Source organism: Schistocerca piceifrons, chromosome 1 (assembly GCF_021461385.2).
Source record: "Schistocerca piceifrons isolate TAMUIC-IGC-003096 chromosome 1, iqSchPice1.1, whole genome shotgun sequence".
Classification (NCBI taxonomy): Eukaryota; Metazoa; Arthropoda; class Insecta; order Orthoptera; family Acrididae; genus Schistocerca; species Schistocerca piceifrons.
Window position 1 is genome coordinate 123,870,904 of NC_060138.1, and position 21,303 is coordinate 123,892,206.

Here is a 21,303-nt window from a genome sequence, read left to right on the forward strand (position 1 = left end):
GTAGAAGTTCTACTAACTCACAACTTCTGCTTCAGTGATTTTTGTATATTTTAGAAAGTTGTCTTTAATGATTTCCATACACTCTGTTACTGGAATGCTCAAATACATGTTGGATATATCGAGTGATAGGAGTGTTCTATTTTCTGGTATTTTTACATTTTTATTTTTATTGACGCTATTGTAACAAATTTTTATACTGTATTCTCTCTCATATGTGCAATACCGTTTGAGGAGTATTGTGAGTTTTTTACTGACAGCATGTGCTACGCTATTAACCACATTAACAATTGGATGAATCGGTGTTTGTTCTTTATGTATCTTGGGATGGGCGTGCAATGATGGTGATGCTGGATTCATTATTATGGAATCTCTTATCTTTTCTGTGAATATGAAGTTGCATCTTTCTAGTGCTTTCTTTAGTTGTGCTGGTTGAATCCAGGTTGATAATTTTGATATTGTCATGTAGAAGAAGATGTAATTAGACGAATGATGAACACTAACTTAACCTAACGAAGGTTTATTCAGTACTTGCACATACAAGAGCACGGAGCAAACTGCCTCCAGCCAGAACACATACAGTATATATATAGCTACAGAATATTCCAGAACAATGATTCTTGACATTTGTGGATACTCCTAAAATGTACTCAAACCAAATATAGAAATTAAAATTGCACAGTCCAGGTGAGTTATGAACTCATGACCCTCCATGCAACAGTTTACTATCATAACCAATACACCACTGTGCTACTCAGCTTTTTCTGTGACATTGCTCCCTCCTTAAGAGAACAGCATCTCAGAGTTACGTTGTACTATTACAGGAACGAGTCATCGGTCCTGCATACTCCGACTCCTGATGACAGATTCTCACCCTGGCGGTGATCTTAGAATTTCTTATGCTGCTATGAAGATGTCACCTTTCCGCTTGTTGCCTGCCAATGGAGCTTCGAATTTACCGTGGGTTTCAGGACCCTTATAGGGCTTCATTCGAAGGACGTGGACCATATCTCTGATCTTTCGTCATCTTGTGTCGGGGTCAAAATCTTCAACTTTATAAGTAACATCAGACAACTGTCTTACAACCTTGTAAGGTACAAAGTAGCGCATGAGGAGCTACTCAGAGAGACCAACCTTCCAAACAGGAGTGCATATCCAGACGAGGTCACCAGGCTGGTAGATAACAGGGCGGTGGCTCATACCTTCGGCGATCATTTTCTTGAGGCTGCAGTGTGCGGAGTCGAGCTAACTGCCAAGCTTCCTCAGTTCTGGTTAACACCTGGCTGATGTAGCCATCGTCCATGTCATCAGGATGTAACGGAAACACAGTGTCCATCATCATAGTCGCCTCAAGCCCATGCACCAGGAAAAATGGCATAAATCCTGTGGTGTCGTGTTTGGCGTTGTTGTAGGCAAATGTCACGAAAGGTAGCAACTCATCCCAGTTGCTCTGCTCAACACTGATGAACATTGATAGCATGTCAGCCTAGGTCTTGGTGTTCAGTAAGCCTGTTAGTTTGTGGATGGTAGGCAGTTGTCATGTGATGAGTAATGTTGCACCAACAGTTTATCTCTGTCACGAGATTCGATTGAAAAACTTTCCCTCAATCCATAATTAATGACTGTGGGGCACCGTGTTTTAATACAATGTCTTCCATGATGAATTTGGCTACCTCGGATGCTTCGGCTGTTTTCATGGCTTTTGTAATGGTGTAGCACATCAGATAATCAGTGCAAACAATAATCCATCTATTGCCACTAGGAAATGTTGGCTCTCTCACTCTCAACAGTGCAACACATAGTGACGGACACTCCTGAATAAACCTTGCCAGAAAAATCTCTTGTGGATTCTATCATATGTCTTAATAAATCCTAAATATCCGGCCTCAGGTGTGTCATGGAATTTCTGTAGAACATCTAAGCGCATGTGTTTAGGAATCACTGGTAGTCACCTCTTTCCAAACGGATCAAAGCTTTTCTTGCAAAGTAATCCATTAACTACCTTAAATTGTCCTTTCACATTCTCTGACCGATTTAAGGCAAGCATAATATGAGATATCTTGGCGTACTTCTTCTGCTCAGCAGAGAGATCCTGGAGTGCAGTGAGACAGTGACTATCTTCTTCAAAGTCTTGATGGTCTTGCACAGGGTTTCTTGAGAGACAGTCGGCATCTTGGTATTTTCTTCCGACTTTTGTGAGTGTCCTAGAAGCATAGGCTACAACATTCTCTTTTCCATCTGAAATTTGCACCAGAACAGCACTGACCCCATACCCACTGGCATACAGACCAAGAACAGGGTGAATCGTCAGAGCATGTCACAGCACATCAAAAGAATCTTGTTGAGCACCACCCCAGATAAATTTAGCATCAGCTTTTAACATCTCTTGGAGTAGCTTGGCTTTGGTACAAAAGTCTTTGATAAAACAATGGTAATAAGAACACAATCCAAGGAAGCTTCTCACATCTCTAATACATTTAGGAATAGGAAATTCCGTTATAGACCTCACCTTTTCTGGGTCTGGCCGCACATCTTTGGTTGACACAAAGTGTCCAAGTATTTTGATTTCTTTTGCTCCAAAGAGGCACTTTCTTGAATTAAGTTTCAGTCCGGCTTGTTGGAGACAATTAAGAACAGCCCTCAGTCTCTTTATATGTTCGTCAAATGTGTCTGAGAACACTGCAATGTCATCTAAATAACAAAGATACGTCGTCCACTTCAGGTGCCTTAGAAGATTATCCATAATCTGTTCAAAAGTTGCTGGTGCATTACACAAACCAAATGGCGTTATCTTAAACTCATACAGGCCCTCAGGGGTGATGAATGCAGTTTTCTCATGATCAGCCTCATCTACTTCAATTTGCCAGTATCCCGAGTACATGTCCATGGTTGAGAAAAACTTAGCCCCCTTCAGACAATCTAGCGTATTGTCAATTTGTGGAAGAGGGTAAACATCCTTTTTAGTTATTTTATTAAGCTTCCTGTAATCAACACAAAAGCGCCAACTGCCATCCTTCTTCCTGACGAGGACCACTGGTGATGACCACGGGCTCTGCGAAGGCTGGATGATGTCATTCTTCATTATTTTCTCTACCTCGTCACGAATTATTCGATGTTCCATTGCTGACACATGGTATGCTCTCTGGCTTATTGGTTGATGGTCTCCAGTGCTAATCCTATTCTTCACCATCGATTTGTATAATTTGCTCTTCACCTGTGGACTGAAGCATTTAGAGAACTCTTGAAGAATGGAAAGTAGCTTCTTCTGTTGTTCCTTAGTAAGATCTGGTGATAGTCAAGCAAGAAGATCTTGTCTTCTAGTGGTAGTGCTAATTTCACCCACAGACTTGGCATGAGAGGTTTCTATGATGCTCAGCTGTTCTTCAATCAATGGTTCAGCATTTGCTATGCATATGCATCTTGGAAGGATCTGCAGTTCTCAGCGATAGTTAACTATCCACAATTCACCGAATCCGTTCTGAAACTAGATGACAGAGGCTGGGATGAACAAGTTATTCTTCAGTGGTATGCTTCTCTTACATTCCGCTAAAAGATCCATGGGTTGATGCATGGCATAACACATGACAGTTATCTTTCTTGCACTGACTGCAGGAATGATCACTTCATCCAGCACACATAGTCTCAACACACTCAGATGTGCATCTTCCTGTCTACAGTATCTCATCTTGTCTAGCATAATCTTTGAGCTACTACAATCTATAATTGCCTGAGAAGCTTTCAAAAAGTCCCATCCGAGAATGACATTATGACTATGCTCTTGTAAGATGATGAATTCTAAGGAATGTGTATGGCCACTTATACCCACATGAATGGTAAATCTTCCTATAGGTTTTACATATTTCCCATTTGCCGCCTTCAGCAGAAATGTTTTGCTGTCGACAAATACGGTTTTCTGCAACTGGTAATGGTACTTCTCCGAAATGACTGAATATGGTGCTCCATAGTCTGCAAGAGCTTGGACTGGTCGGCAATCCATGAGGATAGTGAATTAGTTTCGTATCATTTTTGTAGTATCAACGGCAGAGGATTTTTCTCTTCGGCGGCCTCACCTCCAAGGAAGGTCGCACCCTTTAGTTTTCCAGGTTGCAGTGGCTAGGTGATCAGCTGGAGCTTCTAAACGGTGATGGAGACCTCGATCGGTGTGTCAGGGAGCATCCTCTCCAGTGGCTAGCTTGCGGCGATGGTGACCTATGTCGCCCTGCACCCACATCTTCTTATTCATCTTCGTCATCCTGGAGTTGGCATCGGCTAAGATCGGTCTGCTGTCTTCTGGCATGGGCATCATCAAATATCTGCCACCTTTCTCAACAATAGTGCTCCACATCCCGGTCGTCCACAGTGGAAACATACTGGCTGGTTATCCTGGGTCCTCCAGATGTCAGTCTTCCTTGGTGCCTAAACAGGTTCCTCATGCGGCATTGTAGGAATGTAGCTTCGCCTGGGTCTCGACTTTTTCACCATTTTAAAGGGAAATGAAAGATGAGAGATTGGGTTCAATGTGTGTTCAACTTCCTCCCTTACGACCTCTCAAAGCGTCTTGGTTTCTTGCTCACGATGCAATCCAAGTGCCTTCTGAACTTCCTCTCTCACTATCTGATGAAAAACACTCGTGAAATCAGTTGCTTCCTCCATCACAAACATTGATACTATGTTTGGAGGCCGTTCAAACTTCTTGCTTGTAATTCTTTTTGATGCATTGTCTCGATATACTGGCACCATTTTATGAAGTCGTCTGCTGTCGAAAACTCTTTCAGGAGTAGGGCTTGATACATGTCGCTTGATATGTCCTCAGCAACACTTTTCATTCTAGGATCCACTATTTTGCATAGCTCCAAGACATCTTGAATGTAGGATGCTGTAGTTTCTCCTGAACTCTGTGCCCTGCACTTTAATTTATCTTCAGCCTTTCACTTCTGTCATTGTGTGTCACCGAAATACTTGCGCAGTTCTGCCCGGAATACTTCCCAGCTTGTGAACTTCTCCTCATTGTTCTCATACCATTGATTGGCAGAGCCCTCCATGTAAAAAATACGTTAGCCAAACACACGGTGTCATCCCATTTGTTAAATTCGGTTATAAGGTCATATACCTTCAGCAACTTGTTTGGGTCTTGGCCATCATCACCAGAGAACCTGGAAGGATGTCGCATGTGATGGCACACAGTTGTTGTCAGCGTAACGTCCTCTTCTTCTTCTGTCTCTGATAAATTGTGATCTGTTGAATATGGCTTGAACGCTGGTTTCTTGCCAAGTAATTGGCAGCTCTGTCATGGCCTGATGGGAGCCAATGTGTCGTCGATAATGTGCGCTATCACAAGTTCCAATACTAGCATCTCTACCAGAATAATGTCACGTAGAAGAAGGTGTAAGTAGATGAATGATGAACTCTAACCTCACTTGACAATGGTTTATTCAGTACTTGCACATACAAGAGCGTGGAGCCAACTGCCTCTGGCCAGAACACATACGGTATATATACAGCTACAGAACATTCCAGAACCATGTTTCTTGACATTTGTGGATACTTCTAGAATGTACTCAAAATGTACTCAAACTGAATATAGAAATTAAAATTGTACAGTCCAGGTGAGTTTTGAACTTGTGACCCTCCATACAATAGTTAAGTATCATAACCACTACATCACAGTGCAACTCAGCTCCTTCTGTGACAATATTACTTTGGTCGAAAAAAATTCTAGTACTTTCCTGTTGTAATTTTCTTCTGACATAATCATCAATGTACTTCCATTACCTGATTTTACACTGATTGCATTATGTTCTTGAAGCTTATTATTAATCTGACAAATAATACTACTATCCTTTGCTCATATATTGGTCCTACTTTCTCGTTTTACTTGTGTTTGTATTATTTTTGCAATTTTACAAGTAATGTGGTTTTGCTCATGAGGTGGCAACTGTGTCATATTAAGCACTACTTTAGTGTTTGTGATAATATTTTTAATCATATGGTTTCCAAGGTGTGGTTGTATGTTTAATTTTATTACTATAGATATGTCGATGACATTTAATCCTATTTGATGGCACAATAAATAAGAGTAACATCATGCATTCATAATTCAACAGTTTGCATCCAAAAATTAATTTCACTATAGAAAAAGAAAGAAAGTAAGAGCATAAACTTTTTGGATTTAATAATTTCAAACAAAAAATCTGAACACATGTTTGATATTTTTCATAAAACAACAACAGACATAATTATCCACAACTAGTCATGCTACCCAAGAGCACTCAAACTTGCATATTTTCATTCCATATTACATACACTAAACATATAAATGGATCACTTCAAATATTATATAGGTTACAGAAAGGAAACACCATGGATGTAATGGAAGAAACTGAAATTTACACCCCTCTAAAAGGTCAGTCAGTCAAAGTTTTAAATGGGCAAAAAGATCTGATGGTTGAGAATTTCCTAGACAACTTTTTTCCCGTTCTACAATGAAGCATTACACAACTATAGAATGTAAAACAATTGCTACACTCATTAATAAATACGACTAATGCAAAATGTCATGTAATCATAAAGCAGTTTTTACTCGACTCTCATAGTTTTCAGTACTGTTTCATTAGAGTATTCTGATAGATTTTATATACAAGATCTTTGTACCAACTATTCAAAAATGACATCCTCCCACAGTAATAGAACTGATATTTACAACTTATTTTAAGGAATTTACATATAGTCATATTTGCACCAGTGATGAACAATAATTAAATATAATTGAGAATAAAAGCATGTGCAGGTTAATTAACAAATTTCTGTAAAATAATTATGATGTTCCTAGTCTTAAGGAGGTTAAAACATGGGTCTTACATATAAGAGCTTTGCAACAAGTGCTCCTAAAAAAGTGTAAAACCTCTCTAATTTATTTTATGAGCATAACATGGAATCATAGGAGTAATGACATACTGTACATGGCATAATTTACTACTAAAAAAATCATGAATATGGTAAGTTATAATGTGCCTAGCATATCTATAAATATGACTTGTTTCTAAATCAAAATCACAAGTGTCACTAATGTATCCAATGTATAATGCTTCTGTTTTAGATAATTGAAACTGGCCTAAGGCCAAAATTGTTCAGTCGTACATGAAATGAAGAGGATGGCAGCTGAAGGCATCACAAAAATCATTCAAACAATTCATTGCAGCTGCAGACCCTGTTGCACTGAAAATTATCAAGAATTATATTCACTTAAGTATTCCATAATGCATCAAGCAGCTGTTAAATTCAAGGTGAGAGTTTCAACAACTGAAAAGTATGGACTGGGTTGAACTGAACAAAACTAGATGAGAATGTCTTCAAGAGGATATTAAATGAAATGATCATATATGGCATTGTTGGCCTGGAGGCCCCATCCAGGGCCACTGTTTTGCAGGTCTTATTTCACGTTTGCCACACTGGGAACTTGTGCGTCGATGAGAATATGATGATGATGATGAGGACAACAAAACACCCCGTCCACGGGCAGAAAAAATACCCAACCCGGCCAGGAACCGAACCCGGGCCCACTGCATGTGAGGCAAGCACATTACCACTCGGCTAAGCAAGCAGACTTCAAGAGGATATGAGAAGACACAATAGAAATTAAGTAACAGAAATAATTTTCAACAATAAGAGTACAAAGAAAGTTAATGTGGCAGATGGTACAGCAACCAACAAGAGATAGAAAATTGTAGAAACAATCCAATATTTCTTTGAAATGTTTTGCATGCTCCAAAAGATGAATCAGAAACAATTATAAGTGAAAACGAAAGCAATGATGTATTAAAAGTGAAGCCATATGAACGATATGAAGCCATTCACAATATTAAGAAAGGAAAGGTGCCTGAAGATGATGACATTTCAATAGAAATTGTTAAAGCTGATGGCAAAGTGACGCAAAAGGAACTTGCAAATTATTTACAGAATCACTACTAAGAAAAAAAATCACTGAAACAGGAAAAATTATGTAACTATTCCGCTTCACAAAAAAGTAGACAGAGAAATAAATGTCATCAGCCTTTTCATCTTCACTAAAACTATAAGTAATAGTGTTGTTGGAAAGTTCTTGTAGATTGTAAATACTTTAGGATTAAAAGAGACCATTCACAAAAAATTGGCAGCATTGAGTCATTGATAGGCACACACAAAAGAAAGAAACTTGCTTGTTTCCAGAATTATTCTTTGATAAGCTAGAGTAAAATACACAAACACACCTATGTAACTCTGCCCCTACATGGTGCCAGCTATACTAACTGTGCTGATGCTGTTTTGTGGCAAGGGGACTGATTGTGGTGGAGGTAGTGTCAGATGGGATGGTTAGAGGGAGGGGGAGATGACAAGCACAGAGATGGACTGAGTGTGGGAGGCCAGTAGCTTGGAGGGAGGCAGCTGTTTTGGCGGCTAGGAGTGCAGGAGGTTGTGTTGGCTGTTATATGTAGCAGCCAGTGGGAAATGCCACAAGCTGAAAGTGACCTTGGAACATGAACTGTGAGAGGACAGGGGAAGGGAAAATGGTGGGTGGAGGGTGTGGGACAGTGGGTTACCTGAGGCCAGGTTGTTTATAGGAGTAGAGGATGTGCTGTAAATATAAATCTCATCAGAATAGATCAAAGAATCTGGTGCTGGAGGAAAGGATCAAGGTGGATCAGGTTGTGAAGCAGCCATTGAAATTCAGCAGGTTGTGCTCAGCTGTTGTGCCACCAGGTGGTCAACTTTGTTCTCGACATTGGTCAACAGAATGGCCACATGGTGGTACACATGCAGATGTGTGCAGCCTGCTCAATTTCAGAACCATCTGGCTTCTTACTACCAGATTCTCTGAACTATTGAGATGGGAGCTATCCTTACAACACTTCCTCTGCTTCTGTAACTGTCCTGATCCCAGTCCCAGGTAGTTGACTTCCCTGCACCCTCCACCCAACAGTTCTCCCCCCGTCTGTCCTGAAACCCCCTTTCAATGCATGTCCCCTCCTCACCTTCAGCGCGTGTCACTTCCCACCACCCTCTACAGTCTTGCCAGCCCATATACTTGCCACCTCCCCTTACACTTCCCTTGTTGGCAAACTGGCCACCTACTTCCAAGTCATTAGCCATCCATCTCTAGCCCCCTTTGTGTTTCCCAGCTCCCTCTGCCCACCCCACCTGACGCTACAGCACCAAAACCAGTCCACCTTCCACAAAATAGCAATGGCATGATTACTGTAGCCAGCACCATATGGGTGATAGGCATGTGCATGCGTGTGTGTGTGTGTGTGTGTGTGTGTGTGTGTGTGTGTGTGTGTGTGTGTGTGTGTGTATTTTATTCTAGCTCATCAAAGGATAATTCCAGAAGCTAGCAAGATTTCTTTCTTTCATGTGTGCCTATTAACAACTCAATGCTTCTGCTTTTTGGCATGTGGTCCCCTTTAATCCTAAAGTATTTCAATTACAAGTAATAGCATAAAAAACATCGGATTTTGATCACTCAACATCCTGCCTGTAGGAATTGATGTAAGACAATGGACCATTTACAGATTGGGAAGGAAACTATATAAATGATCAATGAGTATGGCATGAATTACTTCTTTGCCAATAGTAATAGATTTTGAGGAAGCTTCTGACTCAGTATCAACAAAATCTGAACCATCAGCCCTCAAGAAACAAGGAATTTACTTACTCTGTTTTAGTATTCCGAAGAATATATCCATTAATGGTGCAGCTTCTATTAGACTACATCTGCATAATGGAAAATTCTGAACTGAAAGAGAAGTCATTCAGAAAGTTTCTACACCTATTACACTATTCTTAGCAGCTTTAGAGGAAGATTTCTGATCATTAAACTAACAAAATTTAGAAGAAATATATCATGTTAACTTTGTTGATGAGTTTGCACTATTTGCTGCTTGTGCAGACAAAGTTCAATACTATATGAAAAAACGCAATAGAGCAAGATTGAAAGTAAGCTTGAAAATCAATTATAATAAGACTGTTATGATGTGCAGTGAGCACTTCAAACAGAAAATAATAAAAACTGACAATGAAGTCATGAAACCACTTGATAAATTTTTCTTCATATACCCATAATTGAAACGGATGCCTTGGGATGTCAGCTAGTTTCGATGTTGTTACATCATCATCTTCAGGCCCATACTTGTTGACAGCAATCGTATATGTCTAACACTAGTAGCCATTGGTAAGATAGGTGTGTTCCATGCAGAAGGCAAGTAGTTGCCAATAAAACCAACACCTTAACACAGCTGGAGGAATTTCATCATTTTTTAACATATATGATAAATTTTTGTATGTAGAGGAGTGGAAGGCAATGTCTGGTTGGACAGGAAAAGTAAACAGAAGAGTAAAAATTTCATTTCTGGTCTACAGCATAGAGACATGGAATTCTATTGCAACAGCCATTCAAAAATTGAGGGTTACTCACTGTCCAATGGAGAGATGCTTGATAGGAATTACTAGGTCGGGCAAAATAAAAAAAAGAAACAAATGCATCAGGGAAAAGACTTGAGGGAAAGGTGTAATTCTTACAACTGTAGTGAAATGGGTGTGGGTAGTGCATGTAATGAGGCAAACCAACAAGGAAGTTGAATGCTGGATTGAAGGAGGTAATAAAGGACCAAGATGGAAAGGTAATTAAAGGTGCATGAATGACATTAGACAACTTGCTGGGGCAATATGGATGTTTGTAGCTGAAGACTATAATACATAGAAAAGACTAGGGGAAGCCTTTAAAAATCAGTGTATGTCAAACAACTGGTTGATGGTGATTGATTTTCATTTCAAAATATGACATTACCATCATCATATTGTTTAAGTCCTCTGAAATATGTTTGGTCAGAGCCAATGGGTAATATCATAGTTTCCACTGTACCCAGTAACTTTTATGCCATAGATTATTTATGTTCCATCCAGAACTTTCCAGTGCCATATTCATAAAATATGTTAATAATGGGAAGTGTAGCTTATTTGATGCAAGGAATTGGAAATAGTTTAGAGGTAGCAACATGAGATAATATGGTTTGACACCTCTGTTAGTACTTAAGTTTCATTATTAAGCTAAATAACTAATACTCAATATCTGAACAGCTCTAAAATTCTTTTATGGTGCTTAGATAGATCTCTAATCCTGAAAAAGAAATTTTGTGTGATAAACACCAAGTTGCACTGCAGTTCTAGCTCCACATTATACTGCATATAAGAGGCTAAGTGATATGGTTCATACATGGAGAAAGACAAGAAACACCCTCTTCGGTTGGATTGTAGCTAGTAATGGACTTCAGATTTAAACTGTTATACCAGTGTTAGTTCTTTAAATCTCCACTGAAAAGATACTGAAGATCACAATATACTATATATGAATTTAGTATGAATTAGGATAAACTGCTAATCACAACATAGATGAGGTGTGAGCTGCAGACACACACATTTAAAAGCAGATTAAGCTATCAGACGAAGTCTTTCAGATGTAGAAAAACACACACCCAGAGTCATACACACTTAATGTAACACACATGTGCACCTTCCAGGTAACTTTTTTCCTTGACTCATACAAACAAAAACAATATTGGATTAACTCATTAATGTGACTTGTTGGTCTTTTTGATGACTGATAATCTGAGTCTATCTTCTCTTCTTGCAGAGAGACATTTGAAGTAAAACACAAACCAGGTACAACAAATTCTGCATATCTCAATACACCATTACAAATGCATACTGACCTGCCATACTACGAATACAAACCAGGGGTAATTATTCCTTTGTACAACCTGTAAATTCATTGTGTGTATAATTCAATTTTCTACTTCATTGTATAGTGCTGCAAGCAAAGGTCATTGCAAACATTACTGTTTCAGCTGAATCTACTCCATTGTCTGGTGCAGACAGAAGGACCTGGTGGAGAAAATCTAATAACAGATGGATTTTATGTTGGTAACCATATGAAGAAGCATAATCCAGATTTCTACAAACTTCTTTCCACAGTTCCTGTAGAATGGCTGGATATAGGTGAAGAGGATGGGATTAAATTCCACACACTGTATAGGGCACCAGTGATTTGGTGAGAAGAAAATCCAGTTATATAATAAACTACTCATTTTTGGAAATTTGCCATAAAGAAAATATATTTAGAGGTTTTGAAAAATTGTTTTGTTAATGCTATGATTAGCATTGTGTTTGCATTACGAGAAACTCTTATACATACCATATTCTTTTTAAAATACCAACTTAATATGTGAAAGATCATGATTTTTTAAAGAGCTGCTGCTTTTACAGCTTAACTACTCACTTGCTGTTTACCCTTTCACAAGAGGAACAGAAACAGTCACAACATATAACAGTTAAATATACAGTATTTTGAGAATGTGAGAGCAAAGCTCCTTCGTTAAGTCAAGAGACACAAAGTACTCAGCGTAAGTTAAAAATAATAAGAGAATGCAACAACTGAATTAGTCACCAAGAAAAAATGAATGATATAGTATTAGAGTCAAAGCAAAATGGGATTTTTGCATGATTTCACATTTATTGTTTTAAGTCAATGTATGGAGCCTCAGATCAGATATTACATTTATTATGCTTCTGTTTCTCTACCATTTAGGCTCCCAAATGACTCAGTAATCTAATGGAAATTGGTAGTGGTAGGACTGTCCGTAGTACAAGCTTTTTATATCAAACAAAAATCAGTTAAGGAAAGTAATAAAAATTACGAGACAGTATTGCTGAGACAGTATTGCTCACCAGTACTTGCAGCTATGAGAAAGTAGTCACTGAGTTCAGTGGCCAAAGATTTCAATGTGTTATCATTCTTACCAGAGCTGTTTTTGTTTGTTTCCTGTTTAACACTGTTCCAAATCGTTTTCAATTTTGTAGTAATGTGTTTTATTTTTTGTGAGCAGTGTTTTGCTCTTTTAGATAAGAGGTGTCTTATGGTAATAACATTTCAAATTCTGACTTCAGCTTGTCTTGCTGTTGAGCCACATGGTGTGTTCATTGTGTCCGTGTAAAAAAAAAATGCTGTCTTGAGTCACCAATGTAGGAATTCAGGTAGCAGTGAGTGTGAATGATATTCAAAATAGGAGGCAGCACAACAAAGGCAATGAGTTCAAAAGAGGTACATTTGTTCATTATTTTTTTGTGTTGATACTAGTGGTGACTGTCGGTGTTGGCAGCCCATGCTGCCACAAACTCCTATTACCCATACAGGAGAAAGAAAGGGCAGACTGAATGTTGGTAGAATGTGTTTTGCTTATCAGAACATCACATGTAAATCACTGAAATTGAATATATACCTCTTGACAGACATACGCTAATTTCATATTACTATTACATCAACAAGAAGGAAAGGGGAGAGGCTATATATACAAAAAATGGAATGCCCCAAACACATCAGGTTAATGAATAGTGTGTTGAACAGTGCTTTGAATGCTCTGCCACACTATTGGATCCAGAAACACCCAAAATATTAGTACCAACATCCTGCAGCCCAATAGAGGGAAACATCTTAAGTGTCATAAAGCAACTAGAGGCAGTATTAAAAATATTATGCAAACTCCACCCAAAAACCATATTTGTCATCTACATCTACATACATACTTCACAAATCTCTGTGAAGTGCATGTCAGAGAGAATGGTTAGGCTTTGTTCCCCTTCCAATTGCTTATGAACTGCTAAGAAAATGATTGCTTAATTGCTTCTTTGTATGTCATAATTAGTCCAACCTTGATTTCACAATTCCTACAGGAATGATACATGGAGGGCATGTTTATTTTCTAATAACAGAAAATTCAGGCTGGAATAACAATATCAAAACATATCTGGAGATGATAGTGTGAATGTGTGAGTGTTTTGTGTTGCATACATCTGAGGAAGGACTTTGTTAGCTAATAATATCAAGCAGTCTTTTTTCAATGTGCCTGTGTGCCACTCAACACCTCTTTTATGCATGAGTACCAATCCATGAACCATGGACCTTGCCGTTGGTGGGGAGGCTTGCGTGTCTCAACGATACAGATAGCTGTACCGTAGGTGCAACCACAACGGAGGGGTATCTGTTGAGAGGCCAGACAAACGTGTGGTTCCTGAAGAGGGGCAGCAGCCTTTTCAGTAGTTGCAGGGGCAACAGTCTGGATGATTGACTGATCTGGCCTTGTAACACTAACCAAAATGGCCTTGCTGTTCTGGTACTGTGAACGGCTGAAAGCAAGGGGAAACTACAGCCGTAATTTTTCCCGAGGGCATGCAGCTTTACTGTATGATTAAATGATGATGGCGTCCTCTTGGGTAAAATATTCTGGAGGTAAAATAGTCCCCCATTCGGATCTCCGGGCGACTACTCAAGAGGATGTCGTTATCAGGAGAAAGAAAACTGATGTTCTACGGATCGGAGCATGGAATGTCAAATCCCTTAATCGGGCAGGTAGGTTAGAAAATTTAAAAAGGGAAATGGATAGGTTAAAGTTAGATATAGTGGGAATTAGTGAAGTTCGGTGGCAGGAGGAACAAGACTTTTGGTCAGGTGAATACAGAGTTATAAATACAAAAGCAAATTGGGGTAATGCAGGTGTAGGTTTAATAATGAATAAAAAAATAGGAGTGCGGGTAAGCTACTACAAACAGCATAGTGAACGCATTATTGTGGCCAAGATAGACACAAAGCCCACGCCTACTACAGTAGTACAAGTTTATATGCCAACTACCTCTGCAGATGATGAAGAAATTGATGAAATGTATGAGGAGATAAAAGAAATTATTCAGGTAATGAAGGGAGACAAAAATTTAATAGTCATGGGTGACTGGAATTCGTCAGTAGGAAAAGGGAGAGAAGGAAACATAGTAGGTGAATATGTATTGGGGCCTAGAAATGAAAGAGGAAGCCGCCTGGTAGAATTTTGCACAGAGCATAACTTAATCATAGCTAACACTTGGTTCAAGAATCATGAAAGAAGGTTGTATACATGGAAGAACCCTGGAGATACTAAACAGTATCAGCTAGATTATATAATGGTAAGACAGAGATATAGGAACCAGGTTTTAAATTGTAAGACATTTCCAGGGGCAGATGTGGACTCTGACAACAATCTATTGGTTATGAACTGTAGATTAAAACTGAAGAAACTGCAAAAAGGTGGGAATTTAAGGAGATGGGACCTGGATAAACTGACTAAACCAGAGGTTGTACAGAGTTTCAGGGAGAGCATAAGCGAACAATTGACAGGAATGGGGGGAAGAAATACAATAGAAGAAGAATGGGTAGCATTGAGGGATGAAATAGTGAAGGCAGCAGAGGATCAAATAGGTAGAAAGACGAGGGCTAGTAGAAACCCTTGGGTAACAGAAGAAATATTGAATTTAATTGATGAAAGGAGAAAATATAAAAATGCAGTAAATGAAGCAGGCAAAAAGGAATACAAACGTCTCAAAAATGAGATTGCCAGGAAGTGCAAAATGGCTAAGCAGGCATGGCTAGAGGACAAATGTAAGGATGTAGAGGCTTATCTCACTAGGGGTAAAATAGATACTGCTTACAGGAAAATTAAAGAGACCTTTGGAGAAAGGAGAACCACTTGCATGAATATCAAGAGCTTTGATGGAAACCCAGTTCTAAGCAAAGAAGGGAAAGCAGAAAGGTGGAAGGAGTATATAGAGGGTCTATACAAGGGCGACGTACTTGAGGACAATATTATGGAAATGGAAGAGGATGTAGATGAAGATGAAATGGGAGATATGATACTGCGTAAAGAGTTTGACAGAGCACTGAAAGACCTGAGTCGAAACAAGGCCCCTGCAGTAGACAACATTCCATTAGAACTACTGACAGCCTTGGGAGAGCCAGTCCTGACAAAACTCTACCATCTGGTGAGCAAGATGTATGAGACAGGCGAAATACCCTCAGACTTCAAGAAGAATATAATAATTCCAATCCAAAGAAAGCAGGTGTTGACAGATGTGAAAATTACCGAACTATCAGTTTAATAAGTCACAGCTGCAAAGTACTAACACGAATTCTTTACAGATGAATGGAAAAACTGGTAGAAGCCGACCTCGGGGAAGATCAGTTTGGATTCCGTAGAAATACTGGAACACGTGAGGCAATACTGACCCTACGACTTATCTGAGAAGATAGATTAAGGAAAGGCAAACCTACGTTTCTAGCATTTGTAGACTTAGAGAAAGCTTTTGACAATGTTGATTGGAATACTTTCTTTCAAATTCTGAAGGTGGCAGGGGTAAAATACAGGGATCGAAAGGCTATTTACAATTTGTACAGAAAGCAGATGGCAGTTATAAGAGTCGAGGTGCATGAAAGGGAAGCAGTGGTTGGGAAGGGAGTGAGACAGGGTTGTAGGCTATCCCCAATGTTATTCAATCTGTATATTGAGCAAGCAATAAAGGAAACAAAAGAAAAGTTCGGAGTAGGTATTAAAATCCATGGAGAAGAAATAAAAACTTTGAGGTTCGCCGATGACATTGTAATTCTGCCAGAGACAGCAAAGGACTTTGAAGAGCAGCTGAAATTGTAATTCTGTCAGAGACAGCAAAGGACTTGGAAGAGCAGCTGAACTGAATGGACAGTGTCTTGAAAGGAGGGTATAAGATGAACATCAACAAAAGCAAAACAAGGATAGTGGAATGTAGTCGAATTAAGTCAGGTGATGCTGAGGGAATTAGATTAGGAAATGAGACACTTAAAGTAGTAAAGGAGTTTTGCTATTTGGGGAGCAAAATAACTGATGATGGTCGAAGTAGAGAGGATATAAAATGTAGACTGGCAATGGCAAGGAAAGCGTTTCTGAAGAAGAAAAATTAGTTAACATTGTGTATAGATTTAAATGTCAGGAAGTCGTTTCTGAAAGTATTTGTATGGAGTGTAGCCATGCATGGAAGCGAAATGTGGACGATAAATACTTTAGACAAGAAGAGAATAGAAGCTGTCGAATTGTGGTGCTACAGAAGAATGCTGAAGATTAGATGGGTAGATCACATAACTAATGAGGAGGTATTGAATAGAATTGGGGAGAAGAGGAGCTTGTGGCACAACTTGACTAGAAGAAGGGATCGGTTGGTAGGACATGTTCTTAGACATCGAGGGATCACCAATTTAGTATTGGAGGGCAGTGTGGAGGGTAAAAATCGTAGAGGGAGACCAAGAGATGAAAACACTGAGCAGATTCAGAAGGATGTAGGCTGCAGTAGGTACTGGGAGATGAAGAAGCTTGCACAGGATAGAGTAGCCTGAAGAGCTGCATCAAACCAGTCTCAGGACTGAAGACCACAACAACAACAACAACCAATCCATTCTTTTCATAATGTTTATTTTCTGTCATAGAGCAATGACTGAAGAAAAGTAGAGTAGTTGATGTACAGCACTGGATTATTTTTCCACAGCAAAGTTCTCAATGAGGATTGAAAGACACAGTTCAACAGACACTGATTGTCAAATACTGACAGTAAAACATGCTGATCAATTTTGTTTTGATAGTAGAAGATAAGTATTGTATTGCAGAACCATAAACAATGACATTATAATGATGTTTATCAAAAAATTATGACAGGACTGCTGAAAAGAGATTTATCAAACAGTTTAGATGAAAAATTTTACTTTTTCTTTGACATATTCTTGCAGCATATCAGTCTTGCTTTCCACTTAAACAAGAAGAAATGTGAACAGATGTAAAGATAAGTAACTTGTGCTGGGAAGATAGATCTGTACCTAATACAGAGGAAAAGCTAGTGGAATAACAAGGGGTGGGGGGGAGGGGGAGGCAAGTGGGTCTATTGTGCCCTGGGTGCCACATGGAAAGGGGTGCCAAATAGTCTCCAAGACAAACAAGATTTTTTTACAGAAAATGTATTATTATTACTGGAGTAAATTCTATACATTATATTACTAAATGTGATTCTGGAGGGGGAAGTATGCATCAATGAACTGTAGTCTCATACTCTGGGCACTGAAGATGGAAGGATGGGAAGGGGGGTGGAAGCAATAAAGTGTTGTGCCCTGGGTGCCGAGGGAGGAGGTGAGGTGTGCCAATAAGTCTCATGTGCCAGGTACCACTTATGTTTGCTATGTCACTGAGACAAGCTGAAGTCAGAATTTGAAATGTCATTCCCATAAGACACCTCCTATCTAAAAGAGTAAAACACTCCATCAATAGCTATCAGGGCCTTTCACCAGTTTGGGTGGCATGTCCCTAGGATTACACAGAGCACCAAACTGTATGCAACCCATTAAGTCCGAAAATGCGAGAGTGAGAAGCAACCAGTTCCCGTGAGTATTCTTGCATGCACTAATGCCATGTGACAACATTCAGTGCAACTTTCCACTGACCTGACTGAATTTTCTTTGATGGAAGAACAGCAGAGGTTGCAGTGGAATATGGATAGTTTTGGTATATTACCAATGTTACATTCCCTGCGGGTGATCTGTAACTCTACTATGTTTGATATCAGTAGATTTATTTAATAAAATTTCTTGAGTCACCCTTCTTGATGTTTGCAAAGGTGAACCAACCACATTCCAGCAATCTTCAAAGGAATTTGTCTCCTTGTGTGTGGATGGGTGCTGAATGAGGGCATTAACAGTCTTCCAAACTACTTGAATGACATAAACAACTAAATTGTAAACTTACTATATTCACACTTTTTGCTACAGCATCATATTTCATAACCAAGTGGATTATTCACAAATCTCCTTAAACATGTGTAGATTGTGTAAAAGCTAACAGGAAGTACCTCACTACATAAGCGAGTTCAACAGTCACTTGTCACAGCATTCATTGTAGCCTTGACACTGGGGAGCAAGCAGTCCCTCACAGCAAGTAGACCCCCAGAGGGGGCTCGCCACTCCTTAGCAGGTTCGTGCTTGGCCACATGGGGCCCCAGCCTTTGCAGCATCTTTTCCCTTCCATGCTGCATGTATGTCCTCTTGCTATTCTTTTTCCACTCCCTTGGGGAACATGTCTGGGGTGTTATTGGGAATGTTCTGCATTGTCCGTTGCTGACATAAGAACAGTCTGACCACTGTTTTTAGTGGGAGATTTTCTCGCAATGAGCCAATCATCTTCACAATCTGCCTCTACAAAACGTAAATGGAATGAGGTTAATGATTCAAAGACTCTTCCAGCTGCACCACTGTTCCTCATGGTTTCACGTAAATCCGTTTATTATTCAGAAAGGTGTTGATGCAATTGCTGATCTTGTGAAATCCTGTTCTCGTTTATGGAATGACACTTTGCTTTTGGAGACTACTTCTGATTTTCAAGCACAACCACTGCTTGTTGCCTCGCTCCTCCACGGCTATCCTGCTCATGTCAAGGCCCATAGAACTCTGAATTCTTCCTGTGGCATTATTTATACTAGGCTGCTCGATGGTCTGATCGAGGCTGAAATCCAATCATACCTCTCTGATTAGGGTGTCATTGCTGTCCATCAGGTGTTGAAAAAGGTAGATTCATCCTTAGTACCCACCTGCACTCTTTTTCTCACATTTGATAGAGTGGTGCTTCCATCCAAGATCAAAGCAGGCTATGAAATTGTCACAGTCTGATCATACATTCTGATCCCAATGTGCTGCTACCAGTGTCATCGTTTCAACCAAATTAGAATGTCTTGTCAACACTCAGCCAAATGTGTCACCTGTGGTAGGGATGTGCATGAGGGCGATTGTCCGCCTCCCTCTCCCTGCTGTACCAACTGCAATGGTGGCCAAGCCACCTCCTCTTGGGATTGTCCCATGTATCTTGATGAGCAGGCTGTCCAGGAGATACGGTAAAGGAAAAAGTGCCTTACACAGTCACTCGCAAGTTATTGGCTAGTCGCAAACTTTGTGTTCTCTTGTCTGGCACTTATAGTTCTATTCTGCTACCTCTTCCTCCATGAAGGACATGGCCAAGCAGATGTGCAACCTCAAATTCAGCTCTGAGATTGTGAAATCACCCAGTGTCAAGGTAGCATAGCCATCCCCTCATCCAGCTCTGCAACAAGCCATCAATCTCTCGCAATTGGCAAAGTCACCAGCTACACAACTGGTAGGCCAGAAAGGACAGAAGTACTCCTGTGAAGACTTCCTATGTCTCTCCAGCCAACCAACAGCTGAGTCTTCCTCTGCTAACTGTAAAGGCTCAAAGAAGTCCAACAAAGGCAAATGGTCTTCTCTTTTGCCATCTAGAAGATCCTCTTTGATGGTGTTGCCACGTGATACCTCAGCCTGGTCGGTCTCTTGTCACCGGTGTGCACCACCAACTATTTTTCTGTGTTGGACTCCACAGACCAACAGCAACAAGGAAGCCGATACTTTTGTGGACCTCATGGAGCAGTATCCTGCTGCTTCTGCACTCTGTAGCAGTGAGTCTTCACAGGCTGTCATTCAGCAGTCACCTAGGTGACACCCCTTCATTACTGCCTAATCATGACTCTCCTCCAATGGGACGTTTGCAGCCTTCAATCCCACAAAGAGGATTTATGGCTACTTTTAGCACCACAGCGTCCCCTTGTACTCTGCCTTCAGGAAACAAAATTACATCCTCAAGACTGATTAGAGCTTTCACATTTCCTCCCAGTTTGTTCTGACCTTCCTCCTGAGGTCAGCATTCCATCTCATGGTGGCATCATGCTCCTCATATGGGACGATGTTCATAGTCATCCCATCTCTCTGACTACCCATCCTCAAGCTGTTGCAGTTCACCTTTTCTTTCCTCCTCTGACTTTCTCCCTTTGTACCATTTATGTCCCTCTGTCATTCAGAGTCACAAGGGCAGACTTCCTTCAGCTTATTGAGCAGCTACCTCCATCATTTCTGCTACTCAGTGACTTTAATGCACATCATCCCCTTTGGGGTTCCCCAGAACCTCTCAGAGAGGTGCCGTCTTGACTGATCTTCTTAATCAGCTTAACCTCTTCTGCCTTAACACTGGGGCACCCACATTCCTTTCTGACTCCTCGCACACCTCTTCCCATTGCACCTATCCTTCTGCACTGCCCAGCTTGCCCATCATCTTGAGTTGTCCATTCTTTCTGACATCTACTCGAGTGACCATTTCCCATGTGCTATCCATTTGCTGACTCCTACCCCACCTCTGTGCACACCCAAATGGGAGCTTACCAAGGCTGACTGGTGGCTTTACTCCACCCTGACGACCTACTAAGAACAAGATTTCCCCACTTGTGATGACCAGGTGGAATATCTTACCAATGTTATTCTTACCACTGCAGAGTGTTCCATTCCTCACACTTCCTCTTTGCCATGCCACATCCCAGTCCCTTGGTGGACTGAGGCCTGCTGCAATGCAA

General features: G+C 40.1%; 1 protein-coding gene across 2 annotated transcripts in view; it reads left to right on the forward strand.

The window, feature by feature from the left end:
* LOC124794727 (gamma-butyrobetaine dioxygenase-like) overlaps positions 1-21,303 on the forward strand; it is a 234,819-nt gene that overhangs the window by 198,357 nt on the left and 15,159 nt on the right. For both annotated transcript variants that reach the window (XM_047258324.1, XM_047258333.1), the window contains exons 6-7: positions 11,660-11,765; positions 11,874-12,076. In XM_047258324.1, coding sequence (XP_047114280.1) covers positions 11,660-11,765; positions 11,874-12,076 — 309 coding nt within the window. The remainder of the gene's footprint in view (positions 1-11,659; positions 11,766-11,873; positions 12,077-21,303) is intronic.